The sequence below is a fragment of the Sorex araneus genome, chromosome 2 (assembly GCF_027595985.1).
Source record: "Sorex araneus isolate mSorAra2 chromosome 2, mSorAra2.pri, whole genome shotgun sequence".
NCBI classification, from domain to species: domain Eukaryota; kingdom Metazoa; phylum Chordata; class Mammalia; order Eulipotyphla; family Soricidae; genus Sorex; species Sorex araneus.
The window spans coordinates 42,468,464-42,490,765 of NC_073303.1; the positions used below are offsets into that span (position 1 = coordinate 42,468,464).

The 22,302-nt window shown below is 52.3% G+C and overlaps 1 protein-coding gene across 5 annotated transcripts in view; it reads left to right on the top strand.

Annotated features, from left to right (window-relative positions):
- WNK2 (WNK lysine deficient protein kinase 2) overlaps positions 1 to 20,741 on the top strand; it is an 87,380-nt gene extending 66,639 nt beyond the window's left edge. For all 5 annotated transcript variants that reach the window (XM_055129144.1, XM_055129146.1, XM_055129147.1 and 2 more), the window contains 4 exons: positions 2,240 to 2,284; positions 3,619 to 3,878; positions 18,689 to 18,800; positions 20,561 to 20,741. In XM_055129144.1, the coding sequence (XP_054985119.1) occupies positions 2,240 to 2,284; positions 3,619 to 3,878; positions 18,689 to 18,800; positions 20,561 to 20,586 (443 nt within the window). In that variant the 3' untranslated portion in view covers positions 20,587 to 20,741. The remainder of the gene's footprint in view (positions 1 to 2,239; positions 2,285 to 3,618; positions 3,879 to 18,688; positions 18,801 to 20,560) is intronic.
- The last annotated feature ends 1,561 nt before the right edge of the window (positions 20,742 to 22,302 follow it).

Sequence of the window (22,302 nt, forward strand, 5' to 3'; positions counted from 1 at the left end):
AAGGGCCCGCCGCGCCCACACTGGGCCTGCCCGGACCCGTGACGCACAGCCGCCCCCAGGCGGGCCGGGTCCTGGGGTGACGGCACCCCGGGTGGGGCTGAGGCCTCTTGAGCAGATTGGGGCACATTTCTTGGCGCGGGTGGAGGCTGGCGTCACACGCTGGTACCCAGGGCTCTGGGGGTGCGTTTGGGCGCCAGGAGCCCATTTTCCTGACTCCCTTGCAGGTCCCCCAGCACCGTCCAGGACTGGGCACTGCCAGTGCGGGCGGGGGCGGCCAGCGACCCTGGGAGGTGTCCAGGCACGTGCTGTGGCCCCTGGCGCCGGCCTTCCCGTGGTGGGCGGCCTCGGTGGGCTCTGGGGCTGCTCCGGCCATGCTTGGGGGTCTGTGTGGCCTGTTGGAGGCCAGCCCCCCGGAGCCAGAGGCTGCTCGGGGCCTGGTGACCCCGGGCAGACCTCAGTGGCCTCCGTGTAGTCCCTGTGTGAGTCACGCGTGTGCCCGGGTGGCCTCCTGCGGTCTGTGCAGTGCTCCCGGGGGGTGTGTGCTCGGGGTTGGCTGTGGGTCCCCTGGCAACCCTGCCCGGGCCGCCCGTGGCCGCAGGGGCTCCCCGCCCGCTTGCTTTGCTGCCTCTTGTGGGGGGACGTGGGCAGGCGCCGGGGGCGTCTGGACGGCAGGGAGCCGCCCGCGCAGCTGGTCACGGCGTCTGTGCGGGTTGGAGGGCAGGGTCCGGGCAGGCCTGCAGAGGTGGCGAGGGTGGACAGGCTCGGGTTCGTGCTTGTTCTCGGCTTGGGGGCCTGCGGGCAGCGCTGCAGCCCCGATCTGGGCTGGCGCCGCCCGGGCTGTGTCAGTCACCTGGTGCGCGCTGTGTACCCTGTGCTGGCGTGAGGCTGGCTGTGCGGTGTGTGGTGTGTGAGTGTGAGGGGGTTGTGTGTGCTGCATGTGTGCTGTGCCGGGGTGTGTGTGTGTACGTGTGAGGCGTGTGTGAGCGTGTGAGGGTGCGTGATGGCCGTGGGACCCCGTGGCGCTGTTCCCCAGGGGAGGGTCTGTGTCCCCGCTGGCCGGCCCAGGCTCGGCCCCGTGTCCCTCAACAGGGCCCCCTGGGGTCTGTCCTCGGCACCATGTCTCGGGACTCAGCGTCGCTTCCCCTAGAGCCCCTGGCTTTGGGCCGTGGCCCTGACGGGGGGTGCTGCAGTGACAGGGGGTCCCCAGAGGACCCTTTGTGCCCGGGTTCTTCGGAGCAGACTGGCCGGAGCACTCGGAGCTCCTGCCGGGTCCGTCTGTCCGTCCGCCCTGCCTGACCTGGCCAGCCGTAAGCCACACAGATGAGCTCAAGGACTGTCTGGACCCAGTTCCCAAAGCCAGGTCACCAGGTCACCCGGCTCTTTGTCACGAGCCTGGACTGACATGCGTCCCCTGCCCCTAATGCAGGAGGCAGAGCCTTCCAGAAAGGGCAGGTGGCCCAGCCCAGCTTTGTGAATCCTGGGAGCAGCCCAGGGGAGCACCTGGCTGTTGGCGAGGGCAGTGACCTTGGGCTGTGAGGCTGTCCCCCCCTCCCCCTCCGCCTTCCCCTCCCCGCCAGCCCTGCCCTGCCGGCAGGCGGTGGGCTTGGCTCTGGAGCGGGGCCTGGCCTGTCAGCCCAGGGTCGGGCAGCCCTGGGGAGTGCAGGACCCAGCCACGCTTCGTGATGGGCCAGTGGCCAGCGGCCAGTGCGGGCCCCTGAGGGCTGCTGGAGAGCAGGGGACGGTTTGCAGAGATGCCGGGTGACACGCCCTGTCTTCCTTAGACCAGCACCCACCACCTCCCCCCTCCACCCACCGCTGACCCTGCAGGGACCCTGACCAGCCTCAGACCCACAAAACAATGTATCTTTTTGCACTTGGAAAAACCCTTCCGTGGGCCGAGCCGTGCAGGCCCGGCCTCCGCCAGTGGGGGTGGCCTCCCGAAGCCGGGGCCCAAAGCGGGCGGTGTGCTTCGTTTTTTCATTTTTGTGTTCTTTCCCCCCAACTTCCTTTGAAACAAAACGCACATCTAGACACGCACACACATTCCACCTGGAGCCTGGGGGTCTGCCCGGCGCCCCCGTGGAGCTGCACAGACGCAGGCGGGCGTGGTCCGTCTCGGCCCGCAGGCCTTGTCCTCGCACACCGATGACCTTTGCTTAGCGTGTGGTGGCTGTCCCCTCCCCGTGTGTGCTGTCCTGCCTAACCCTGTGGTCTTGTGTCATTTCTTCTTCCCTTGCAGGGTCTGCCTTGAAGCGTCTCTGTCTAGGCAAAGACCACAGCAGTCGTAATTATCGGGCTTTCTTACGCTTCTCGCTCTCCATCGCATGGGCTGCCTGGTGCTTTAGTGACGCTGCAGGTTTCCGCGGGCGGGCGGGCGGGAGTGGGCCTGTCCCCAGCCCACCCTCTGCAGCCGCGTCGCCTGCCCAGAGGGAGAGCTGCCCCGGGCCCACCCCCGCCTGCCTGGCTCCCAGAGTCTGTGCCTTCCCGCCAGTCCCCAGCTAGCAGGCTTCCCCGTCCCGTGCCCACACTGACCGGCCCCTTCTCAAAGCCGTAGGAAGGGCATTGCCTTGGCGTGCTAGAGAGGAGACCCCAGGAGAGACACCAGACGAGGCGGGTGCCCACCTGCCCGGCCACGCGCGCTCTCCCTGCGCCCCTCTCCCTCCCTCCCTCCCTCCCTCCCTTCCTTCCTTCCTTCCTTCCTTCCTTCCTTCCTTCCTTCCTTCCTTCCTTCCTTCCTTCCTTCCTTCCTTCCTTCCTTTTTTTCCAACCTCCTCTCCCCACCCCACCCCAACCTTCCATTTTTTTTATTTTCTGGCTGGAATATTCATGTAGAAATAGCCCCGTGGATATAAAAATCTCACCACTAATGTTTAACTGTTTGTGTCTGTGCTTTTTTTGTTGTTGTTTTTCTCATCGCTAGCCACTAAAGTAGACTACACTCTGCAATGGCTTGTTTGAAGAGATGGTCGTTGGGTTATTTATTTATTTATTTGATACAGAAATTTTTTAAAAATGGGGCCTCTTCAAAATTGGCAACAAGAAAATCACACAGGAAGCAGCGGTGCTGGGGCGTGGCAGGTGGAAGAAGGACAATGGGGAGAAATTGCGGGCCGCTTGGGGTTCATTGCATTTGACTGTTTCTGTGAGGCGGCTGAATGCATAGTCCTTATCCGGGCTGTCCACAGACGCCTGGTCACCGTGCCGCAGGCCAGAGGCCCCGTCTCTGTGTCCTAGCTTCCAGACTCTCACGCTCGTCAGCAAAGCTGGTGTGCCCGACAGCCGTCGGGCTGAGGGGACAGCAAGGCAGCCGTGCTGGCCCTGGCTGGCGAGTGCCCTCTCGCTCGGGATTGGGGTGGCAGCCGCAGAGCCAGCCTTCCCTGCGTGCCACCGGGGGGCGCTCTGGCAGCCCTGGCAGTGTGGGCCAGCTGCTTCTGCTGCAGGGGCGTGGCCAACGGGCACCTGCACCCCCGTGGGCGCGTGGGAAGGGCCCCCCGTGAGACCATCTCCTGAAGCAAGGTGTTGCCTGGCTAGGCGAGGCCATTGTGAGAGTGAGCAGCTGGCTGGGGGGTGGGGGCGGCCTGCGGGTGACCCCAACCCTGGCCTGTGTGTGCTCCCCAGGGTCCTCCACCAGCAGCCTGGTCCCCGGCCCCGACCCGGGCCCTCCGCCCGCCCTGCACGCCCAGGCGCAGGTGAACAATAGCAACAACAAGAAGGGCACCTTCACGGACGACCTGCACAAGCTGGTGGACGAGTGGACGAGCCGGACGGCGGGGGCCGCGCAGCTGAAGCCCTCCCTCAACCAGCTGAAGCAGACGCAGAAGCTGCAGCACATGGAGGCCCCGGCGGGCCGCCCGCCCACCCGCGGCGACGCCTGGGCTGTAAGTGGGGCTGGGGGAGCGGGGAGTCTCCGGCTCAGCGGAGGGGCCGGCTCCGGGGCCCCCTCCCAGGCGGGCAGTGACCTCCGGTGGCTCTCACGCGCCCGTTAGCCACCCGGGCCGAGGCGTGGCTCCGTGGCCGTGCTGCCCCGCCCTGCTCCATGCGGGTGGCGTGTGAGGCCTTCTCCCGCCTGAGACGCGGGACGTGCTGTTGCTGGTGTTTCCATCCTGCGAGCTGACAATACACTGTCAATGGTGTCCTTGGACGCACTGAAGGTCTTTCTGGGTTCGTTTCTCTGAAGTTCAACATACCCATATTTATTCTTTTGCTCTCTGTGCCTTTGGTTTTCCATATAGACAAAATCATTGCCAAATCCAGCATCAGGAAGATTTTGCTGTTTTTTTTCTAAGAGCTCAGTGATTTAAATTTTCATTTATTGTCATTAATCATTCGAGTTATTAGGTAATATAGGTAAGTACCTAATTTCCACAATAAAGAAATTGTACTTGGACCTACACCTTCTTTCATATATGTGAGTCTAGTTTTCCCAGCAAATTTTGTCCAAAGCATTACTGTTTCCCATGGGATAGGCTTCGCTGTTTAATGCCCAGGTTTGTTTCTATTCTGTCTTACTGGTCTCTGTCCTTTTGCTAGTACCACACTGTTTTGATTTCTATAGTGTCATAGTAAGTTTTGAAATCAGGACTTTGAGTCTTCTAATTTTGTTCTTCAAGACTGTTTTGGCTATTGGAGGGTCCTTGAGATTCTGTGTGGAGTCTCGGATGGATATTTCCTATTTCTTGAGACGATACTGTTGAGACTGATTGTGAATGCGTGGGTTCTATAGGCTAGTTTGCTTAGTATGGACATGCTATCTGTCTCTACCTGCCAATCCAGGAGGGCTTTGGCGGTGTGGGCCACACCTGGCAGTGCTCAGGGGTCACTCCTGGCAGGGCTCAGGGCACCATGTGGTATGCTGGGGATCGAACCCGGTCAGCCTGTTGAGGCAGGTGCTTATCTCGCCCTGTACTATCACTCGGGCCCGGTTCTTTCTTTTGACAGTGGCTTATAGTTTTTAGCATGTAAGTCTCAACTCCTTTGCTAAATTTATTCCTCAGTATGTTGTCCTTTTTAACACTTCTATAAATGTTTCTTTTTCTTTTCTCAAATCACTCGTTGCTAGTGTAAAGAATGGAACTTATTTTGGTGTGCTGATCTTGTACCCTACATCACTGCTGACCTTAGAATTAATTAACCATAATCTTCCAAAGGTTTCTAGGAATGTGTGGATTCTGTAGAGAAGGTCATGTCATCTGTGAAAGAAGATCATTTTAGTTTTTTCCTTTCCAGTATAGATGACCTTCACTTCATCTTCTTGCCTAATTTAATTGGCTCAGCCTCTTAATGTGTATTGAAGAGGCCTGGCAGAAAAGGCAGCCTTCTCTCCACCCCCCTCACTCCCCTGCAGCCTCAGGGGAAACCTTTCCACCCGTCACCACTGACCTGTGGGTTGTTTTTTTTTCTTATTCAGTCTTTGTTATATCGAGGAAGTTCCATTTTACTTCTGGTTTGTTGAATGTTTTAATCACAAAAGGGTATTGAATTTTGTCAGATTTTCTCTTTGTTAATTGAGATGATCATTTAAATTTTTTTGTCCTTCACCCAATCAGTGATTATTAAATTGGTTTTTATACCTTAAGCCATCCTTGCATTCCTCGATCCCACCTGTTTGTGTTATATACTAACATGCTGCCAGAAAATGCAGTTTGCTAATATTTTGTTTGTTAATTTTTCATTAATGTGCAGAAATACTAGTTGGTAACTTTCTTTTTGTTATTGTTGTTTTCTTTGGTTTGGTTGGGGTCCACACCTGGCTACGCTCAGGGCTTATTCCTGGCTCTGCTCTCAGGGATCACTCCTGTCAGGCTGGGGACTGTAGGGGGTGCCGGTGGTTGAAACCAGGTGGGCCACGGGCAAGGCAAGCGCCCTACCCACTGTATTGTTGCTCTAGCCCCTAAAACTGTCTTTCCGTGTGACACGTCTTTGATCAGTCTTTTGGTATCCTGGTGGTATCGCCACCTAGAACGAGGTAGGAAGCATTTGCCCTCATTCATTTCTTGGAAGAATTTGTGGAAGGTTGCGATTGTTCTTTAAATGCAGAGGCCAGGGGTGTGGCTCAGTGGAAGAGCACTTGCCTCACCTGTGTGAGATCCTGGGCTCAGTTCTCAGCACTGCCCAAACTTACGTTTGTTTGGTAGAAGTCACTAGAAGTCACCCGTAAAGCCTGGTGCGGGATATTCTTGAGACTATGTTAAGAGTCCGTGTTGTCAGGTTTCGGTTCACTAATTCAATATACCAAGTTATGGGGGGCCCAGAGCTGGAGCACAGCACGCAGGGCGCTTGCCTTCCATGCAGACGACCTGGGTTCAATCCCCAGCACAGAGTCAGGAGTCGGCCCTGAGCACTGCCAGGAGTGGCCAAAAAATATATAAGGACCTATTCAGATTTTTTATTTCTTCTGGAGTCAGTTTTCATACTTACCTGTTTCTAGGAATTTTTCACCAAAGGTATTTAATTTAATGGCTAAAATTGTTCAGGTGTCCATCTTTTCAGAAAACCGCTTTTGGTCTAATTTCTTCTCTTCTGCGGGGATGTATTTTGTTAGATACCTTGTGTGCGAGACTTGCTCTTCACCAACGAGCCACATCCCCACTCCCTATACTGGCTTTCTGCTCTCTGTTTCTCTCTCTTGTAAACCTTTTTACGGCATATTCCTGGTTGTTAAAATTATTTTTCAATAAATTATTTTCATTTCAGTCTAAAAATTTTAGGATTTTTTTTTTTCTTTTTGGGTCACATTTGGCGATGCTCAAGGATTACTCTTGTCTCTGCACTCGGGAATCACCCCTGGCAGGGATAGGGAGGCCATATGGGGTGTCGGGGGTCAAACCCAGGTGTGTTGGCATGCCAGGCAAACATCCTACCCACTGCACTGTCGCTCTGGCCTCTTTAGGATTATTTTTAATGTGTGCATTTAAAGTTAATATTTCTAAGAACTATTTTTACCACATCTCATAAGTTTTGGTATATTGTATTTTCCATTTCCTTTGTTCCAGGATATTTTCTAGTTTTCTTAATGTTTACTTCTTTGATCCTTTAGTTGTTTAAGATTGTGTCATTTAGTTTCTACAATGTTTGTTTTCAGGTGGTTTATTTTGGGGTGAGTTATTGATTTGTAATTTCGCTCATAGTATTAGAAGTTACTGTGTGTGGTTTCATTCCTCTGAAATATATTGACTTGGCAAAAGAGATTGCACAAGGTTAAATTTCTTTTCTTGCATGTAGCTAACCTTGGTTCGATCCCTGGCATCACATATGGTTTCCTGAGCACCTCCAGGAGTGATCCTTGAGCACCACTAGGTTTGGCTTTCCCCAAAATAGGGGCTGGAGTGATAGCACAGCGGGTAGGGCATTTGCCTTGCAGGCAGCCAACCCAGGTTTGATTCTCAGCATCCCATATGGTCCCCCGAGCACTGCCAGAAGTAATTCCTGAGTTTAAAGCCAGGAGTAACCCTTGTGATCCCAAAAGCCAAAATTAGATAAATAAAATAATATAAAATAAAACGTATTGAATGCTTGTGATCTAGTGTATGGCTTATTCTAGAAAGCGTTACATGTGTATTCTGCTCTTGTTGAGTGGGATTTTATGTAAATGTTTCCAGGGTTGGTTGGTCTAGGACGGCCTACAGGTCCTCTTTTCTTTATTGATCTTCTAGCTGATTATATCCATTATTTAAAGACACCAATTGAGGGGCTGGAACATGGCTGACCTGGGTTTAATCCTCAGCACCCCATAGGGTCCCCCGATACCCGTCAGGAGTGATTCCCTCAGAGCCAGGAGTAAGCCATGAGCATCACTGGGCGTATCCTCCACAAACAAAAGGAAACAGTAAATGATTGAAGAGTTTGGTGTAGAACTGTTTCTCTCCATGTTTGCATCATATAATTGGAGACTTTGTTGTTTGGTGTGTGTGTGTGTGTGTGTGTGTGTGTGTGTGTGTTTATTTTATGTCTTCTTGATGGACAGTGCGTTTGTCTATATCTAATGTTCTTATTTATCTCCAACCGTAACCTTTCGACTTAAAATCCTGACTTAAAAGTTTTAAGTCTGAGGCTGGAAAGATAGTATGGTGGGTAAGGTGCTTACCTTATAAGCAGCCAACCTAGGTTTGACCACCAGCTCTGCATATGGTCCCCAGTACCACCAGGAGTGACCCCTGAGAGCAGAGCCAGGAGTAAACCCTGAACACAGCTGGGTGTGCACCAAAAAACAAAACAAAAAATTTTAAGTTAATTTAGTTTGATGATATCACCAGCCCAGCTCTCTTTGTTTGCTGCTTGAATTGTAAATCATTTTGTATTCTCTTAATTTCTACTTCTTTGTGTCTTTGTTTCTAAAGTGGTTCTTATGTAAATTAGTGTATAGATTGGCCATTTTTTTTGGTCATTTTAAAAAGTTATTTTGACAATTTCTGCTTATTAGTTAGAGTTGAATTCATTTACATTTTACATAATTCTGGATACAGAAGAACATCTGCCATTTAATAAGTTGTTTTCTATATGTCTTACAAGTTGTAATTCCTTAATTCTTCCATTATTGCGTTCAAAAATTTGTTGTATTTAATAGTATATAATTTAGAATTTATTCCTCTTTACACACACACACACACACAAAAATAAGAAACTTAGATACACACACACACCCCCCACACACATGTGTATCTAATTTCTTATTTGTTATCTTGGGTATTACAATTTACATTTAAAAGTTTTTAATGATGTACTTTAAATTCCACAAGTTTTACCTCTTTGTATTGCTTTTGTCACATGTTGCATCTTTATATACTGTATGCCCATTGACAGACTGTATAATGCATTTTCCTTTTAAATCGTATGAGGGAAGAAGGAAAACCAAAATTGCAATAAAACTGACATATTCACCCACATAATTTTGTTCTTTATTCTTTTATATGATTTTAAGTTCCTGTTAACCTCTCCTCTGCTCTTTTTTTTTTTTTTTTTACTGGATGACTTAAACGTCCTCAACCTTTCCTCTCAAGCCCGGATCAGAGAGGTACGTGGCGGGGCAGTGCTGGTCGCGTCTTCAGGACTGCCGCCTGCCTCGCTCGGCTGCCGGGGCTCTGCGTTGCTTTCCCTTTGTGACTTCTGCAGCCTGGTAGTGGTTTCTGTGTGTGGTTGTGTCGCTAGGTAGCTAGGATGAGGATGTCGTGTATGCTCTCTGGGGGTAGGAATAAGTGAAGTATCATGCAGCCGCGCACTTGAGAGGGGCCTGACCCGAGAGGAAATGGCCACCCTGGGGCCGAGAGCTAGTACAGTGGGTGGGGTGCTTGCCTTGCATGTGGCTGATCCAGTTCCATCCCCAGCACCCCACGTGGCCCTCAGTGCAACGCCAGGACTACTCTGAATGCAGAGACAGGAGCGACCCCTGAGCATCACCTGTGTGGCCCAAAAACTAAAAAGAAGAAAAGAGAAAGAGTAAGAAATGGCCATTTCCGAATGTGGCTTCCTAGTTTCCGAGGCTTTGAGCTGGCAGGGCTGGGACAGGGCGGAGCTGAGGCCTTGCCGGGTGGCAGGTGGCTTCCTTACCTGGGGGCAGAATGGTGACTTCTGAGCGTCAGGTTACTATAATCTTTCAGCCTGCGGCACTCCCTCTCATAACAGTCTCGGGTTCCCGTTTCGGAATGGTTTTCCTGCTGCATGTAGAATTCTCCGCTGACGTCTCTGCCTCCTTGGGCTCTAGGTACATTTTCTGCCATCCCTGCTTCATCGGAGTCTTCTGTAATGAGCATATTGATCCCTAAGTGGTATCCCAGGGGAGCGCTTGGCTTTGTATACTTTCCTTTGTTTTGTGTACTTTGTTCTTCTTTCTGCTCTCAGATTGGGTCATTTTATTTGGCCTGTTTCCAGTCTGCTGGCTTATTCTCCTGCTCCGGTCAGCTGCTGGGCCCTGGAGTACATTTTGCAGTTTCAGTCTTCATACATTTTAGTTCTACTATTTCTTTTCCATTTCCTCTTTGTGCATTAACAGATGTTCATGCATAATTTTCCTAGTTTCCTTTTGTTCGTGGATTCCTTTCGCTCTTTTGAGCATATTTTTGATGGCCGATTAAAAGTATTTGTCCTATAACCCCCAATGTCTTGAGTTCTTTGGGGGTGTCTGAATTCTTTTTTCCTTTGTACAGGCTATACTCTCCTGATTCGTGATGTCTTTTGGAACCCCAGACATCAAAATGCTGTTTGGAAATCAGAATTCGGGAATTCCCGATTTTGTGGGTTTAAGGCTTAGCCTGCATTCAGCCTGTGTTTTGCCTGAGGTTCGCTTAAACATCACTTTGAGAAGTCTCTCTCTCTCTCTCTCTCTCTCTCTCACACACACACACATGCACACACACGCACACACACGCACACACACATGCACGCACTGAGTCCTGCGGCTTCTCCCTGCAGTGCGCCGAGGCCTTCAGCTCTGGCTGGGAGACTTGATCCTTCCCAGCATACACTCTCCTGGACACGCGCATAGATTTCTAAATTCCCCAATAGAGAAAGATTTTTGATGGAAATCTGCCGCCATGCCCCAATTTTCTGTGCTTTTCCATGCCGAGGATGGACAGTCTATCTCTGTTACAACCCTTCGATCCAGACAACTGAAAAAATCCACTTCCTTGGGTGTTTTTCAGCAATGCCCCCGGCTCCTCTGCCCCAGGAGTTCCAGAGTCAAGACAACAGTTGTGCACTACGGGACGCGCTTCAGGCGTCTCCAGACAGGGGAGAGCAGGCAGAACCGTGTGAATGAGACCTGCCCTGCGCCCTTCAGAGCCATGGCTCAGGGTCCTGCACAACCAATGGGGCGGGGCAGGGGGGGAGGGTGACTTTTTTCGATAACTCTCATGCCAGTAGGTGACGGGGTAGACTGCAGTGCTTTCCCACTTAAAAAAAAAAAAAAAAAGTCTTTTTCCCAGTTTGTCTTTTCTTTCACTTGATTGCTGTAAGACATTGGAGTTTTCTGGAATTCTGACAAAGCTCATCTGACAGTTTCTGGTTTCTTAAAGGTTTCTGTGGAGGGCCGAAGAGGCAGTACAGCGGGCAGGCTGCTTGACTTGCTGTGGCTCACCTGTGTTCTACCCCCGTACCCCATATGTTGTGCCCCGAGCTGTCAGGAGTGATCTCTGAGCACAGAACCAGGGATGAGCCCTGGGCACTGTCAGGTGTGGCCCCAAAACAAAGTTTCTGTGAAGAGTTGGAAGTTTGGAGCTAAGTACTCCTTTTTGCTGATCTCCTGCTAAATGAGTTTAGTGTATTTGGACATATCTAATCAATTATTCTAAAGAAAAATTGAAGTTTCCTGTTGTGGTTGTGGGTTTGTACATTCTTCTGGTTGGGGCTTGTGTTTTCCTTATGAGCTGTACTTTGATATGAAGTATCTCTGTTGTTTTGTTTTGGTTTTTAAATCGATGAGCAATGGGATGACAGTGATACAATGTCTTTAAATCCAGTTTGTCTGAAGTTGCTATAACGTCAAGAGCTTGCATTGAGTCATTCTTTACATGGTATGTGGTTTCCCATCTTTTACCTTTAGTATTTCTATATCTTCTTTTAGATGTCTCTTGTAAGCAGCTTATAATTTGCATTTATATATTTATTTGGTTTTGGGTTCACCCCCAGTGGTGCTCAGGGCTTACTCCTGGCTCTCTGGTCGGGGGTCACTCCTGGCATTTTTCAGGGGACAGGGATCAAACTGGGATCAGACATATGCATGGTGAGTGCCTGAACCACTAGACTATCTTTTTAGTCCACATGTTTAAAATTCTGCTTCTAAATTATTATCGATGTATGTTTTATATTTAGTTTAAATTTATTATATATTCAATATGCTTCCTGTTTATTTTCCTTAATCTTTTCTCCTGCTGGCCTTTTAAAAGATTGGTTGGATTAATTTTTTTAATTATCTTTTCCCCTCCCAACACTAGTTTGAAAGTTTTACTTTCACTTAATGATTATTCTGAGAATATGCATCCTTATCAGTCTTAACTTCCCTTACCCATATCATAGACAATGCAAAGGCCACAAAACATTGACTCTTCGTTCATACTTCTTTCCTGACACTCATTTTTAAATATTCTCTATAGGGGCTGGAGCGATAGCACAGCGGGGAGGCCGTTTGCCTTGCATGCGGCCGACCTGGGTTTGATTCCCAGCATCCCATATAGTCCCCAAGCACCGCCAGTAGTAATTCCTGAGTGCAGAGCAGGAGTAACCCCTGAGCATCGCTGGGTGTGACCTAAAAAGAAAACAAAATTCTCTGTATGCTTCAGTTCCACAGTCAGTATTCCTCCATGGCTCTCTGCACATCTACCATGTGTGTTGATGTTTTATTCTTTCTGGGTTATAAACCTCCCTCTGGAGCAGTTTTCCTTGAGCATATTTTAATTGGGGGCTGGGGAGATAGCCCAGGTGGTAGGGCACTTGCCTTACACACGGCCAAGCCAGATTTAATTCCTGGCACACATGTGTTCCCTCAAGCCACCAGGAGTGAGCCGTCAGTACCAACAGGTGTGACTTCCCCTCCTCCCCCCCCACAAGAAAGCCCCAGCTTTATTTTAAATTATTTTAGTTGAGGTACCAGCAGAATTCACAGCACTGTTAACTGTTTTCATGCATGCATTGTTCCAGTACCACAGCCGTCACCCACAAGCCGGCTTCCCTCCGTCAGTGTCCTAGGGCCCCCGAGGGTCCCTGTCCATGTGAATTTATTCCGTGGACAAGATCTCCAGTTCTGATGACTTTGGCCAATTGCTTCTTTACTATGTTGCTTTTTTTTTTTTGCTTTTTGGGTCACACCAGGCGATGTACAGGGGTTACTCCTGGCGGAGCTAGGGGACCCTATGGGATGCTGGGTATCGAACCCGGGTTGACCGTGTGCAAGGCAAACGCCCTCCCCGCTGTGCTATTGCTCCAGCCCCACATAAGTTGCTTTCTTATCCCACATAGGAGATCTCTTTTTTAAAAAATTTATTTTGGATGTGGAGACACCTGCGCCCATTGAGATGAATAGAGCCAAACTCCTGAAATGCCACAAAATTGTAAAGTCAATAAAATAAGTTTTTCAGACACTGCATATTTTTAATTTCTTAATGACATAAAGTTTAAAATTAATATTATGAATAATTCTGTAACTTTTTTTTGCCACCCCCAGCAGTGCTCACGGCTTACTCCTGGCTTGTGCTCAGGAGTCACTCTTGGCTGGACAGCAGGGACCAGATACGTGGTGCTGAGGTGTGGAACCTGAGTTGTGAAACAAGCACCCTCCCTGCTGTGCTGTCACTCCAGCCCCTCACACGGAATAGAGAAACCCTGCAAGTGTAGAACTTAATAAGAGTGAAGAGAATTAAAGAAATTTTAAGGTGAAAATCTGAATTGGCCTATGAAAGTATGAAAGTATGTTTCATCCTACGAAAGGAAATATTTTCATATTAGAAAAATATAGATAATTCTTAAATATCTGCATTAATAAGTAAAAGGTTGTAATAACAATCTCTGGATGTAAAAAACCAAAAACCTGATTAGACTAAAACGAGATGCTAACTCATTATTTATTTAAGAAAACCTGTAAAATTCCATAGTAAGCGATGAGTAAAAGTAAACTTTTCCTAATCTAGTAGAGGCAACCGTAGCTCCATGAGTGCATGCCAGACTCATAGCCATTGCTGAGACGTTTGTCTTTTTGAAAAACACTCCTTTTGCTTCAGGCAAAACTGGCTCCACAGCTCTGAGTTCCCTGAACTTTGTTTGTCCTTGAAGCGCTGCGTGGTTCCCAGTGAGAATCTCGCCAGATGGTGTCTCTTGCTGACATGTTCATTTTGTTGAGTTTTTACACTAGCGGCTCCTTTCCCTTCTGACTTGTAGAGTCTCATTTGGTCTGATAGGAATCTTACAAGCTTTCCTTTGTATGTAAATTTCTTTTTTGGTTTCTCGACATTAATATTCCGTCTGTATTATTGGCTATTGTCATTCTGAGCCTGAAGTACCTGAGAGTTTTCCTGTTTGCCGCTCTTCTTGCTGGGACCCTTCAGACCCCTGGGATATGGGTGTCTGTATCCTCAGCTCTGGGAAATTCTTACCTACAACTGCTTTAACTGTCATTTCTTTTTTTTCTTTTTTTTTTTTTCTTTTTGGGTCACACCTGGCGATGCACAGGGGTTACTCCTGGCTCTGCACTCAGGAATTACCCCTGGCGGTGCTCAGGGGACCATATGGGATGCTGGGATTTGAACCCGGGTTGGCCGCGTGCAAGGCAAACGCCCTACCCGCTGTGCTATCTCTCCAGCCCCAACTGTCATTTCTTCATGGAATTTCCCTTCCTGTCCTCCAGGGCCTCTCGTGACTCTTCCATCGTTCCTCTTGAACTCCGGCTGTGCCTTCATGTGTTTTCAGACCTGTTTTCTAGCTTCTGTTGTTTCCTCAGGTGTCCTGCATCTCCTCTTGGAGCTCTTCAGTGTTTTTCTCAGCTGCTATTGCTATTCTCTGTTGCTCAGACTTCCTGTTGAGGTTTGTTTCCGAGTATCACCCACCCTGCTCTGCGTTTCTGTCACGTCTGATTATCGTCTTCTCACTTCAGTCCTTCCTTGTGCTTTGCCGACTGCCTGTACTGGGATGTCTCCGCTTGTGTGTTTGAGCCTACTAACCATCCTCACCGTGGTGTCCCTCGCGTCATTCTCTGAGAACTGACAGAGCTGGTTGGCACTGGGTCAGCTTCTTTGTCTCTGTTGAGCTTGCTGCATCTTCCCTGCTGTGCTGAGGGTGAATCTCTGGTTAGCCCCTGGGAGTCTCTGAGGGGTCCGGCTGGGAGTTGCTGTGTTCACCCAGCGAGGGCAAGAACAGCGGTCGCGGTTCGAGGCTTGGTGAGCGCAGCCGCTGGACAGCCGCGTGCAGGGCGCGTGCGTCAGGAGCCACGGTGTGGAGGGCAGGGGGAAGGCCCGGAAGGGAGGCCCGGAGAGTCAGAGGTTAATCTCACCTGCAGGGGTGCGGCGCAGACAGGTCAGGAGATGTGGAGCTGGGCCTGCTGGTGGGACGGAAAATATTTCATTCTGCATGTTCCAGTGACTTGCTTCTGTTTCTATTTGTCTAAAATATTTGTCTTTCCTGGTCATTCTTGGAGGCTCTTTTCAGTGCACAGCGGCCTCGACGCTGGCGGCTCCTTTAGAGCAACCCGACGTCTCCGACCTCTCCTGTCGACATCTCCTGTCATTCCTGCCTCCCCTTTCCTCGGGCGAGAACTAGCGGCCTACTCGCTGGTTCTTGGACGCTGAGCTTTCACTGAGTGGGAATAGTTGGTCTGTTTGCTAGTCCTTTGAAGAGCATACACCTTTCCCCCTTGACCTCCCACAGGAGCTGCCTAGGTGAGACACTTCCGTCTTGCTTAGATGTGATAAGACCTCTTGGCTTCTGGGATTGATTTTTTTTTCTTTTTGGGTCACACCCAGCGATGTTCAGGGGTTACTCCTGGCTCTGCACTCAGGAATTACCCCTGGCGGTGCTTGGGGGACCATATGGGATGCCGGGGATCGAACCCGGGTCGGCAGCATGCAAGGCAAACGCCCTACCCGCTGTGCTATCGCTCCAGCCCCTGGGATTGATTTTCTTAATCAAGTTTGAATGTTTGCCTTCCCCGCTCCTCCCCTCCCCTCCTCTCCTCCTGCGTCCGTCCAGTCTCTCCCTCTTCCCCTGTCACATACATGTTTTCTCATATTTTATCTCTTGATGCTTTCATTCTAAACGTTTCCTTTAGGACTATGGAAGTATGTGTCTAAACTGCACGACCCATTGGTTTTGTCATCCTTCTTAATTTTATCAGCTGACAGCTTTATTTTTTCTTGCCACACTGGTCTAATCATTTCTCAGTTACCAATTCTTTGCTAAAATCCTTTGCTAAAATCTTATGTCTCTATATCATACTGTCCAGTTTCAATAGTTTACTGTTTTACCAGCTTTCTTCTGTAGCCTTGGGTTTTTTGTTTTTTGTTTTTTTTTTCTTTTTGGGTCACACCCAGCAATGCACAGAGGTTACTCCTGGCTCTGCATTCAGGAATTACTTTTGGCGGTGCTTGGGGGACCATATGGGATGCTGGGAATCGAACCCGGGTCGGCTGTGTGCAAGGCAAATGCCCTACCCTCTGTGCTATCGCTCCAGTCCCTATAGCCTTGTATTTTCTTGTGACTTTAAAAAAAATTTTGTATTGTGTGTTGGTCACTGTATTCAAAAACTTTTTTTGTAAAAAAAAAAAAAAAAAAGAATTTGTGACCCAGAAGGTTGTTCCCACTATTTGAATTTGCCTTTGAGTATACTTCCATGTTTTATTTGGCCCTGTTGAGTAAAATGCTTGGTCAAGAGTTTTGCTATTTAAAAGCTGATACCCTCTTTATTATTTTTTTAAAAAAAGTTATATGCCTTTGCCATACATATGTGTACATATGTATATGTATACATACATTTATGTTACATATATGCATATATAGACATAAAATGGGCCTATGCCACTAGCCTCTGCTTTTTACCTTTTTTATGATGAAATGACAGTTTTCCCTTTGTTGAGATCCACTTTATTATTTATTTTATACTAGATGATTTTTGTGCTAAAGCATCTTCCATCTCATAGGGTTTGCTGTAGGGCGAGGTTGGCCTCTTCTCGTATACAGCTGCTGCTCCCAGCCCCTGCCTCTCCTTGTGGGCCCCCCGGGCCCTCCCCCGGGTTTCCCTCACCCTCCTCTCTGCTCTGGATGTGTGGCCCCTCCTCGGGCATTCCTCTTCTGGGTGTAGGTTTTTTCCTGAGCACCCCATGCTGCTGTCCTTAATTGTTGTCTTTTATCCGGATAATGCTGTGTTTTCATAGTTATTCCACTTTTTTAGCCAATTTGATATCTGGTAATATAAGACTGTCAATGTTGATCTTCTTCAATAATTTATTGGGTTTTCTATTCCTGTCTGCATTTTCAAAAGAGCCTGTCAGTAGCCTTCTGGGAATTGGATTGGGATTAAGTCTATTGATTAGCGCGTGAGATTTGACATATTAACAGTACATTGCTGGGAGTATGGTGCCGCCAGCAGGTCAGCCTGTACCTGCAGGGCGAGTGCATCAGCAGCCTGATGGCGCCCTCAGGCTTCCTGGTACCCCAAAATTGCTGCTGTACCTCTGGCCAGGCCCCAACAACTTGGGACCACGTTTCCCAAATTAAACCGTCAAAAGTTAGGTATGTGGGAGTCACACCTACAAACCTCCTCTAGCTCAACTATACTCGGCATGGGCCTTCCTTCAGAGGCCCATAAGTCTCAAAAGAGATCAAAAGCAGGCTGTTTAAGCGCGTTAATGGCCATGATTCAGACTCACAAATGAACCTTGGAGAAGAACAGCCAAGCATGAGAATGAACCCGCTGAAAAACCCAGGTATGCGGGACCAGTGACTGAAAACTCCAGGTTTCAAGACTCAGGATGGGCGACTTCCCCCCATCTCCCCGCCCTTATGGTTTCCTGGCAGTGCCGCCCAAGAACTGCCTCTGGGCTCCATTTAAGCGCATTAACGGCCAAGATTCAGACTCTCAAATGAATCCCCTAAAAGAGCAGCGCTCCACAGAGTTGCCTCTGAACCCCAAAAGGTTAAAAATTTTAGAATGCCAGGAGTGGGCAGACACTTTCGTGGCCACATGATACCTCATACTATTCATGGCAAGCAACACAAACTATTTAGCAGGGGCAGGCTAGGGTGGTGATGGGAAGATTCAAAGGAATGGTGGTGGGAAGGTGCAAGGTCGTGGGATTGGTGTTGAAATATTGAATGTAAATAATTATTGTGAACAACTTTATGAAAAAAAAATAATTTTAGTAGTGTGAAGTTCATGCCTGCTTCACTCGGCTTAATCAGGGGCTGGATAAATAGCAGTACTCTTGCATTTAAAAATAAAACAAACCAGTATATTGTGTCTTCCGGTGAACACAGCCTCTCTTTTCTCTCAGGAAAGCTTTGTAATAGTGTCAACGTATTACACGTCTGTTGCTAGGTTTATCCCTGGCTAGTTGGTATCTAAGACGCAATTATAAGTCACATGTTTTTAAAGGTTGTCCCCGGTTGCGTGTTGCTGATCCGTAGGAACGTGGCTGGCCCACTGCCCTCCGACTGCAGACTTGCCGCCTGTCCTGGGGTCTTGCTTGCTCTTTGGGGTCTCCTCCGCACACAGCGGCCACCTGCTGCTGCTTCCTTCCTTCCTGTCCAGTCCAGCCTCTGGCCTCGTAGGTGTGGCTGCCGTTTTCCCCGCGGGGCGCTGAGGCTGAGGAGCAGGGAGCCCCCGAGTGTGTGGGCGGACAGTGTCCGGCCCGGGACGGTGGCCACGCCTCCCTGCACCACCCTGCCAGCGCCTTGCTGTGGGTCTGTCTGCTCCTTCCTGCAGCAGCCCCTCCGTTTCCACACCGCGGCTCCCCGTCTCCCCACTGCCCTGCTCCATCCCTGACCCGCACTGGCTGCTCGCCCAGTCCCTGCCCCTCTGTGCGCAGCTGTGGGCCAGCCCGAGTCGGCCCTGTGCACTGCCTCCCAAGGCCCTTTGTGCCACCCAGATGGGCAGGGCTAGGGACAGGGGTCAGCTGCCTGCCTGCCCCGTGCAGTCAGTCTGACTACATCGGGGGTCCCGGGGACCCGGGCGGAGTTCCTGCTCCCCGTCACACACGCCCCTCTTCTCATTCCCTAGGTCAACGCACCCCGAGCAGCAGTGGGGGCGCCATGCCTGGTCCCAGTGCTCGGCCCTCCACCCGCCGTGGTCATTCCTGGAGCTGCCTCAGCCCTGTCCATGCCTGTGCCAGGTACTGCCCTCGCTGGCCCCCCACCCAGCCCCGGGGCCCCTGAGCATCCTCTGTGCCCGTCTGGGAGTCTTTCCTGTTCCTGAATCCTGGGAGCCCCGGCGGGCAGCTGGGGGGTCACGGCATCTCTCTGCTCCTCGTGCCGCTTGTGTGGCCATGTGTGGCCAGCACGCCTGGCCCAAGGCCGCACAGCCTGCAGTCAGTGTCTTCCATGGCAGGTGATGGGTGGGGCAGGCGGAGAGGCCGTGGTGTGGACGCCCACCAGCCCTGCTCATGGGGCAGAGCCTGGCCCCTCCCCGGGCTCCACTCTCTGTCTTTGCACTCACTTCCTGACCCTGTTATCACACACACACACACACACACATACACAAACAGCCTCAAGTTACAGCTTTTCTCTTCTCTAATAAGAAGAGAGGCTTAAAAAAAAAAAAAAGGAAAGGGATTTTGTGTACTTCTAGAGCCAAAGTGTCACAATGGAGGTCTTGCTCTTTAGTTTTCTGTTGTAAAAACCTTTTAAAAAAAATGGGGGGAAAAGAAAAGTTGGACCTTGAACTTGCAGAAGTTGTGGATGTGGCACGTGGCACTTTCCCATGGACCAGCACAGATTCCTGGGACTCTCTCGGTCACTGATGTGGGACAGGACACACACACACACACACACACACACACACACACACACACACGTGCACATGCACACATACATGCATGAGCCACAGCACTCCCAGCCGCCTGTGGCCAAGCTTGGTGACAGGGTCACACTGCTAGTGGGTCTCTTGGGAAAGAACTTGAGCGGCTGCATTAGTCTATGTGGAATCTTCTGGAAGGGGCAGCGGGGACACTGGCATTCTGACCGCAGCAGAGGTGAGGGGGTGTGTGTGGAGGGACCCTGTTTAGCCCCTTCTGCCCAGTCCTGACTTACACTCTCAGCTGCTGCCCTCCTCAAGTACTTCCTGGGCCAGAGGGCAGCGCCCTGGCAGAGCAAGGCCCCTCTGCCCCAGGTCCCCGGAGGCCGCTGCCCTGAGCTGCTTGTTCTGGTGCTTTGGGGCCTGGTTATAGGGCTGGACGCTTTGGGTTTAAGTCTGTTATTTGTCCGGTTAGCGTCGAGTTTTCCGGATGGCCTTGCAGGGCGCAGCGCAGTTAGAGGGAGTTCTGCTCTTCCTGCCTGTGTGGGCCCCCACCCGGCTCCCTCCGCCCTTGGCTCTGCGGGGCCTGTGAGGAGCAAGTCTCTGTCACGGTCCAGCTCTGCGAGGGCGAAAAGAAACATGATTCTGTTTTGAAAACAGTATGAAACAGCCTCTTTCTTACCCTGCGTCCTTGTGGCGGCTGAGCTGGCCGGGCTGTGAGCGGGCTCCCCCTCCCCACCCATGCACGGGAGCCCACGTGGCGTCGGGGGTGGGGGTCTGCCGGCAGGTTGGTACAGCAGCAGGTGTGGGCGGGGCAGGGGGCAGCTTGGGGGGGGGGGCCCTGGGGCTGGGTCCCCCGCACTGCCCCTCGCTCAGCCCGGCTCTCCTGGCAGGACGGGCCGTTTCTGTCCCCTCGGGCGGGGTCCCAGCCCGGGACGTCTGGAGGCGGCTACATCAGCGCTAGTCCCGGGGAGCGGCCAGGGCCCTCCGGAGGCCGCTCCCCCCCTGCCGGGCCCAGCAGGACCCCTGGCGGCTCCCTGCGCCGTGCCAGCGAGACGGCCAGACCACCCGGCCTGGTCCTCCAGGCCCCCCAGCGGCCCCCTGTGGCTGACCACGAGCTATGGCGGTTTTGTTTTCTAGATTCTGAGAGTGAAGAGCCCGACTGAGCCCAGCGCGTCCCGACGCCAGGCCCGAGGGGACGCTGGGAGCGAGCCCTGCCGGCCACTCACGCTGTTTTGTAACCACTTTCTAAGCATTTTTTATTCACAATTGGAAACACAAATGTAATGCAAGAATAAAAAATATTTTGGGGGACAAAGGACTTTGCTTCTTCCAACTCTTCTCTCCTGCGCACGGGCCCCGGGCAGGTGAGTGCGAGGGCGCTGGAGAGGCTGGATGCCACGGCCTCCACCCGCGCCAGCTGGGGGTCCTCGACCTCGCCAGTGCCCCGCCCCTCTTGGCGCCCCGGCCCCGCCCCCGTCCCAGGGAGACCCGGGAGGGCCGGCAGCTGCTCCGTCCCAGCCTCCCCTGACCATCACAGACTTGCCCCCTGGTGGCCCCGGTGGGGGCGAGGTTGGGCGTCACCCCAGGACCCAGGCTCCCCGAGAGACCCCGCTGAAGAGGGCCGGGCCCCGCCCACCCCTGGGAAACGCAGAGCAGCCCAGCCTCCAGCCCCTGCCCGCCCGGAGCGTGCCCGCACGCAGGGAGGGGCGGCTGCCCGCCGCTGGGCAGCTCTGCACCCAGCTGGATCGTATCCCCTCTGGGGACACCGGAGGTCCGCCTCCGAGCGTGAGCAGTGTAGGGTCCCCGAGTGGGGACGTGCTGCCACTGTTTGCTTTGTCGCCACCTGCTGGTCACTGGTGCTGTTGCGTCTCTGGGGACCGCAGCCACACAATTTGCCCCTTGTGCAGCCGGTGTATGAAACCCACAGGGGCTGAGGTCTACCCTGCGTGGACGGTTAAAGTAACGGGCGGGGAAGGGCCGAGGGCTCAAGGGCTGGTCCTTGCGAGGCCCAGCAGGGATCCCATAGCCCTCAGTGGGAGGACCTCACGGGCTTTGATTGTGCGGCTGGGTCCTGGGGGCGGGGGGCACGCAGGCTGAGCAGCGGCATGGTCGGCCCCGCGTGCCGAGCCCTGCTGCGTGGGGGCCAGTCAGCACACAGGGGTGCCAGGCCCCGTCTCCGCGACATGGTGGTGGTGAGCTTCCGAGGGGCCCTGTGTGTGGCCTCTCGCCTCCTGGGTCTCGCACACACACCCGCGCCCTCTGAGAAACGCCCGGCAGGCTCCAGATGTGCCCCCACTCCCACTCGTACGTGGGGTCCGTCGGCTGCACCCCCGGCTGTGCCCTCTGCAGAGGCGCGGCCGCCAGAAGAGGGGTCTCTGGTTTCCCCTCCACATCCCTCGTGTCAGGTCCTCTGGGGTTCTCTCCCGGGCCCGCCCCTGCCCTCGGGACCCCCTCGCCAGAGCCCCCTCCCCTCTGCACCACCTGGGACCCTCACTTCCCGTTTTCCCAGCGAGGGGTCCCCCGCCTGCCTGGTGGCCGTGGGCTGACAGTGGCTGGTGGCCAGCTCCGGTGGAGAGAAGCTGCCTGCGGCAGGCCAGGCCGGCAGTCTCGTCCAGCTCGCCCCACTCCCGGGGTGCGGGCTGGGGGGCCTCGGCTCTGGCCACGCACCCGCCAGGGCCCCTCCGGCTCCCGGAGCCTGCGGCAGTCTCCGCACCCTCGCTCTGCTCGTCCACAGCTCCCACCTGGGCTGCCTCAGGCTCTACGACCCCTGGAAATGCAGAAAACCAAATGTGGTCACTCCTCAGGGACCCCCACGGTGGCAGCTCCGCCAGGCCGTCGGTGAGCTTGTGCTCGGGCTGGACGCCCGCTCTGGCGCCTCT